The sequence below is a fragment of the Lampetra fluviatilis genome, chromosome 47, assembly GCF_964198595.1.
Source record: "Lampetra fluviatilis chromosome 47, kcLamFluv1.1, whole genome shotgun sequence".
Lineage (NCBI taxonomy): Eukaryota > Metazoa > Chordata > Hyperoartia > Petromyzontiformes > Petromyzontidae > Lampetra > Lampetra fluviatilis.
The window spans coordinates 9,517,932-9,525,229 of record NC_136321.1 but is presented as its reverse complement, the minus strand read 5'-3'; the positions used below and the strand labels follow the sequence as shown (position 1 = coordinate 9,525,229).

Here is a 7,298-nt window from a genome sequence, read left to right as displayed (position 1 = left end):
CTCTAGAGCTCCCCTTCTGCCAGCAGTGGCGTCGGCAAGCACTTGCAGGCCTGCACCTTTACCCTATTGCATACACAGATATATAATTATAGACTTTAATGGACATTAAAGTCACCAGATTTTTTTTTATTGCATTTTAAATAAACAAAACGATTTATATTTACAAGAGTGCAAAAACAAAAGACCAAAAGACGCTAACGCTATTTAACAACACTGAACTCTACCTACAAAATATACACACACAACACACACACACACGCACTCTCTCTCTCATATGTACACACGCTGTGTGCGGCATTGCAGATCACAATCGAATAGCCAATCAATCAAATCCCAGGGCCGCCTGTGGAACAACGCCTCCGGCACATAACGATTCCACGTAATTCAACTTACGCTTGAAAGTCATCATGATCGGCGCTTCGTTACCCCGATGGTGCCGTTCTGGAATCGTGTTGTTGTGGGATGATGCCGTGTAGTCTAGTGGCAGTGCCTTACGCTGCCCATAATCACTACCGCAAAGCCGAGTGGCAAATGTACTCCTGGTTGCACACAGGCTTGCCTCGCTCGATGCACTTGTGGTCAGTAGATGCATCCAAAGTAAAAAGGGATCACAAAGCGGAATTGCGAAGCATCCAGACCCACAGCAGTCACCCAACGCACGATGAACCGTGCGGGACAGCTGCCTGCCGTGTTACGCGCACACAGTACACACACCCAGTACACACACACACACACAGTACACACACAGTATACACACACACACACACAGTACACACACAGTACACACACACACAGTGCACACACAGTACACACACAGTACACACACACACACACAGTACACACACAGTACACACACACACACACAGTACACACACAGTACACACACACACAGTGCACACACAGTACACACACAGTACACACACAGTACACACACACACAGTGCACACACAGTACACACCCAGTACACACACACACACACAGTACACACACAGTACACACACACACACACAGTACACACACAGTACACACACACACAGTACACACACACAATACACACACAGTACACAAACACACACACAGTACACACACACACAGTGCACCCACGCACACCCACACACACAGTACACAGTACACACACAGTACACACACACACACAGTACACCCACACACAGCGTTTGTCCCACACCCTGTCCCGCCCCACGTGCTCTCCTCCGCGCCCTCTTCGGTGTCTCAGCGCCAATCGGCCGCCGGATGAACGTCGCCCGGCGGTTTGACGCTCGGCCACGGCGACGGCGGCGGGAAGCAAAGGCCGGCAGCGGAGCGGAGCGAACCCGCCACGGCGGGTTCCCCGCACCGCGACGACGACGACGACGAGACGGGGCGATGAACTTGGCTCGGCGCACTCGCAGGACGACGAGACGGCGCCTTGGGCGGTGGCGGGGAGACGTTCTTCCAGCAGCGCATCGGCCGAGGCTGGCGCTGTGCGCTCGTGGGATCGATCGAGTTATATTCCGACCGAGGACGGACCTCAAAAAAGTAGCTTGAGGTTGAGCTCGTTAAAAACGATCGCCGCTGTTATTGTTGCTGCTGTTGTCGTCCAGGTTGTTGAATATTAGTCGATCCTTGGTTAGAACTCGCTCCGAATTCACAATTGGCACTGCGACTACGAACGCCACCGCTACCGGCGTCGTCGGCGCCGTCGTCGGCGTCGTCAGAATCGTCACGCCGATCGCGGTAATCTCCCCGGCGGGCGTAAGCATCATGTTCGTTCTCGTCGTCGTCGTCATCCTCGTCCTCGTCGTCGTCGTCGCTCTTGGAGTCGTAGAAGGACAACGTGGCCTGCACGGGGAAGTTCGCCAGGAGGCTCTGGCCACTTCGGTAGAGGTAGTCGAACGTCTTCGACTTTGGCCACATGATCCTGCACCACGGCCCGAGAACAACGCACGGTGCGGAAGATGTAGAACAACACGTGCAACACGACGCACGCACGGTGCACAACGCATTCAGTTCCACCTAGCGTCTCGTTGGCTAAGTTGTGAGTGAGTGGTCGAGTGAGTGAATGAGTGAATGAGTGGTCGAGTGAGTGAGTGAATGACTGCATGGTTGAGTGAGCGAATGAGTGAGTGGTCGAGTGAGTGAGTGAATGAGTACGTGGTTGAGTGAGCAAATGAGTGAGTGGTTGAGTGAGTGAGTGCGTGGTTGAGTGAGCGAATGAGTGAGTGGTCGAGTGAGTGAGTGAGTGCGTGGTTGAGTGAGTGAATGAGTGAGTGGTTGAGTATGCATGCCTGTTTGTTGAACTTCTATCGCACTGCACGTAGCCAACCGTGCTCATCGGAGGTGCGAGTGAGTGAATTAGTGAGTGCTTGAGTGAGTGAATGAATGGTCGAGTGAATGAATGGTCGAGTGAGGGAATGAGTGGTCGAGTGAATGAGTAAGTGGTTGAGTGAATGAGTAGTTGAGTGAGTGAATGAGTGAGTGCTTGAGTGAGTTAATGAGTGGTTGAGTGAGGAAATGAGTGAGTGGTCGAGCGAGTCAATGAGCGAGCGGTCGAGTGGCTGGATGGGGAGCTGAATGAGCGGTGAGTTTCACTCATGGCGCCAGGGATAGTCTCATGAGCTAGAAACTGGCTTGGGGCATTCGTCTGCCAGGAGGCAGCGATGATTGCCGCTGAGTGTGTCTGTGTGCCATTCCTAATGGGAGTTATTTGCGGTTTGCAATTTCAAATTTGGAAAACGTGGATGCCGACGCCGGCACACGATGGGCCGGCTCTTGCGAACGACGTCACGGAGATTATTTAAGTCCTTCGTGAGTGGAGCAGACGGAAACGAGTGGTACATTATTATCATCATTGTGGTTACTGCACACCGCAGAAATTACCGGGGCGGCCGCTCGATTCGAACCGTGGACCTGTGCTACTGCTGAGCCACAACATCACAACATCACCACAACACAACAGCTGAGAGTACGACACACTGCACGTGGCAACACAAACAGCTGACAAAACGACGCCTTTGTACGGTGCGAGAGAAGTTGAACATACGTACACACACCGGGACATAACACAACGCTTGGCACCACAAAAACAAAGCCCGCATGCGTGTACACAAGGGCACCCTCGTCAAAACTCTTACAAGTTAGCGAGCACCTGTTAAGGTTGTAACGGGACAAGGTGGTGGTGTGGTCAGCTCCACGCCCGGCCGCCATTGTCTCCCCCAGTGCTGATGTTTACACGCCGTACCAAGCACTCATTTGAGGCTTAGTCCACCTAGTGGAGACCCAGGACCGGCTCAGATAATCGTCACCGGTGTGTTGACCGCGAGTGGTAATCAAACAGACAAAGATCCCCCGTGTAGCCTGAACACACTTGTGGGACGAGTGCTGTACGCGAGCACCTATGAAGGCCGGCACGGCACACGAGGGGGTGGGTGGCCAACACCACGCCGGGCCGGGCCGCCTTTGCCTTCTTAGTGGCGATGTTTACTACACACCGCACCGGGTACTCATTTGAGGCTGAGTCGATCTAGGGGGAGGCCCAGGACCATTTCAGATAATCGTCGCTGGTGTCGACCGTAAGCCGGAATTGAACTCGGGTCGCCGGGTTCGTAGCGCAGTGTACTAACCACTACACTACCACTCATCACAACGAACACACACACAAATACAAATATCCCCCGTATAGCCTTCCACAGACTGTTGGGGCAAGTGCTGTTATGTATGTATGTTGAACCGTACGGCGAGCACACACACACACACACGCGCGTGCACACGCACATCAGTAGGACGGATGATGGTGTACATGATGCGAGCACACACAGGCGGTGATTCATCACCGGTTGCGAAACTCACTTCACTGGGTGTTGGAATCCAGAACAGAGTTTTGCTGCTTTAGCCGGCGGCGCGGACTGGCTCTGGGAATCTCCAGCATGCTTCCGGGCAAAGAGAGAGAGAAAGAGAGGGACAGTCATCACCTCTTTTAATAAATAGGCGATAAAAACAATAATCACGTTACATATTTGTGTCCCAGTATCAGCCATGCAGAGTAGCATTTTAAAAAGCCGTAGAGTTTTGCAACGCGCACACTTTTGATTATATTTTAATGTTATTTTCATTATTTTTAATTGTATATATATATTGTTTGTCTCCTAACTGTGATTCTTAAATACGTTTGTAATGCGCACAGTTTTGATAATATTTTAAGTTTAACAAAAAAAATATTGTAACAGCATATATGTTGTCTCTTAGCTGTTTTAATGTTACGTCTTGTGTTCTCCGCTTGCCGCGGTGAAGAGTCGGCTAAGTTTTGCCCAATCTTGGTTGTAATTACCGGCGAAACGTCGTACTCGAATTGTAAATGTTGCGGGTTTACTCTCAAACACACAACCGGTTAGTGCTGAAGTAGTATACTACACTATACACTACACTATACACTACACAGTACTGCTGTACTAGTGACGAATTGGCACGTTTTGTTGACGTGACAAACCTTACTCATTGGCTGTGTCGGGTGGTGGCGGGTTTAATGACACATTTTTTTATTTACGCGATCTAACCCCAAAACACCTCTATTGTGGATAATATCGGCCGTGAAAGCCTCCTACGACTGCTACGCGTTAAACTGATGGATTACAGACGGAAATCAACCCACTCGCTGTACCACCACCGTGCCCTGGCGAGCCAGGGAATTGCTACGTTGACACCCACGGGGTGAGGGGAGGGAGTTCCACAAACCTCTGTGAACCGCCAACCCTCGCCAAGGCACGGAGCACTGCTGGATCACAGGCATGCGGCACCAGTGACTCAGTGATGTGTAGCAGTGGTTGTCTTTAGCTACAATACCGAATATATACACTGTGTGCAGCCGCTGGGCGGATTGTTACATCGCCGGATGTGTGCATGTACGTATGCTGAACCTCTTTCGCGCAGTACGTAGCCAATCGTGCTAATCGGAGGGCCGTGAGAGGCCATCATCCAGCATGGCTCGCGAAACTTATGGCATACGCAACAGGGCGACACACGCGGCAGCAGGGGTAGCAGTGGAGCGATATTAATGATCGCACTGCACTTCTACGCTGCTGCCACCCCCACTCACCCGCCAGGCGTCACCAACCGGCCACGAGAAGCTCCGTGGAGCTCGGTCAAATAGCCCCCTCGAGCCACACGCAGCGTGGGGTGGAACTCATCCAGCAGTGGATCGCTACGGGGCTGTGCAGGGGCACACGCGTTGAAGCTTACCCGCGCGTCTTCATGCTGCTGAGCGATGTCCCTGGCCTCCCAGGGTCTCCACCAGTGGGAGCTGCTGCAGACACACGAGACAAAGAGACAGATCCTCCCGTGAAGACTCGACAAGTGCTGCGAGCGAGGAGCACCTATGAAGGCTGCCGGCACTGTGGCACACGTGGGTAGGGTTTGATGTGTGGCCAACACCATGCCCGGCCGCCTTTGTCTCCCCAGTGGCGATGTTTACACAACGTCCCAGGTACTCATTCGAGGCTGAGTCGACCTAGGGGAGGTCCAGGACCGGTTGAGATAATCGTCACTGGCGTTGGTGTCTGTGAGCAAGAATCGAACTCGGCACGGCCACTTTAGACACAACAACAGCCGACATTCGCCGCTAAGTGGCGAATGTCGTCACCACGACGCTTTGTGCCAGGCTAGGTGCACTCCGAGGCCTCCTCGTGAAGTGTCAAATGCTCGCTGCTGGCAGGTCACGGGACAGACCCCAAGTGCCATGGGTTGACCGACTGAAATGAGATGCACCACCTGTGCCCATCCCTTGCGCCAACTTGCTGGGTTTTATCCACCCGGCGCTCCGCTCGTTGTTGTGAGCGTCGCTCCGCTGCCCTCCGTTGTTGCTGGAGGGCGACTGCCTCCAACTGCCCAGTAGCAGCAGCAGCGTCCTTCACGAGCCTCCTCCTCCACAGAGGCCGATCTTGACACCGCTAGTTCCAGCTATCAGCAAGGCTACTTATCTATCTCGAAGTCGTGCACCACATCAGCAGCCCATCCCTGCTCGAGTCTACGCCGTGCCGACTTGGAGCTCTGCATAGGGCAGCAGCTGGCTGGGCCATGCGATGGCTGGGCAATGCCCCCGCTATGTCGCGGATCTGTGAACCCCTTTAACGCAGCCCATCCTGCAATGGTTAACTTGCAGGATGAGTCACGGGCATCGTCTGCCTGTCCTGTGAGCGTTGCAAGCTGGCGCAGGTGCTCCTCCTGTAAGCGCGTACACGTCTCGCACGCGCGGATAAGAGAGACAGAGTTAACGGCTGTTGGCTGACAATACCCAGAGCCTCGCTATAGAACAACGGGCCAGAGCCCAGTTCCATGTCCTCCACATGCAAGTAGAAAAAAAGGTGTCATCCATCAGTGTTTAAGCAAGGGGGGTGGTGGTGGTGGTGGGGGGGAGAATCTGGAATGGTTTCGGCCGTCTGGGTCTCATCAGCAGTGCGCTATCACGGCGTGTTGAGCAAAGGCTGCTGCTAATTCCCGCCGGACCTTACTGGCGAGCGGCACTCCGCGTAATCGAAGGAAGCAAGAGACCGAGTCACCGAGCCTGGCGCGTTGCTGTTGGCCACGAAGCTGACGGGGAGACATTGTGAAAGTGGCAGCACTGCTCACTGCTGTGCGGTTTCCTTCCAAAAAGCTGAAAACCCCGCGCGTGGTACAGTGCGGCTGCTGCTGCTGCTGCACAAACATCCCAATGCCGGACAATTACCTTGCGGATTACTCCGTTGGGATCACGCGTCAAAGACCCCCCACCCCCCCACGTAGCCTCAGCAGACTGTTGGGGCCAAGTGCTTTGGCACCCAATGAAGGCCAGAACTGTGGCACACGAGGGGGTGGGTGGGCCAGCACCACGCCCGGCCGCCTTTGTCTCCCCGATTGCGATGATTACTACACACCGCAACAGGTACTCATTTGAGGCTGAGTCGACCTAGGGGAGGCCCAGGACCGGTTCAGATAATAGTCACCGGTGTTGGCCGTGAGCGGGAATCGAACTCGGGTCGCCGGGTTCGTAGCGCAGCGTAGCGCTAACCGCTACACCACCGCTCCCCACAAAGATAAAGACCCCCCGTGTATCATTAACAGGCTGTCGGGGCAAGTGCGGCGAGCGAGTAGCACCTATGAAGGCCGGCACGGCACACGAAGGGGTGGGTGGCGAACACCACTGCCCGGCCGCCTTTGTCTCCCTCGGGGCGATGTTTACTACACACCGCACCAGGTACTCATTTGAGGCCGAGTCGACCTAGGGGAGGCCCACGACGTAGCGCATCGCGCACGCTGACACCAACGCTCGT

The 7,298-nt window shown here is 54.1% G+C and overlaps 1 protein-coding gene across 1 annotated transcript; it reads right to left on the bottom strand.

The window, feature by feature from the left end:
* Positions 1-1,170: 1,170 nt before the first annotated feature.
* Positions 1,171-5,284, bottom strand: LOC144947842 (uncharacterized). Its single transcript, XM_078877195.1, has 3 exons — positions 5,233-5,284; positions 3,847-3,926; positions 1,171-1,918 (listed from the first exon to the last, which is right to left on the bottom strand). The coding sequence occupies exon 3, from the start codon at positions 1,912-1,914 to the stop codon at positions 1,576-1,578; it is 339 nt and encodes a 112-aa protein (XP_078733321.1). The 5' UTR covers positions 1,915-1,918; positions 3,847-3,926; positions 5,233-5,284; the 3' UTR covers positions 1,171-1,575.
* Between the last annotated feature and the right edge of the window lie 2,014 nt (positions 5,285-7,298).

Excerpts from the sequence above, each read along its gene's own strand:
- LOC144947842 (XM_078877195.1), bottom strand. The coding sequence starts at position 1,914 with ATGTGGCCAAAGTCGAAGACGTTCGACTACCTCTACCGAAGTGGCCAG.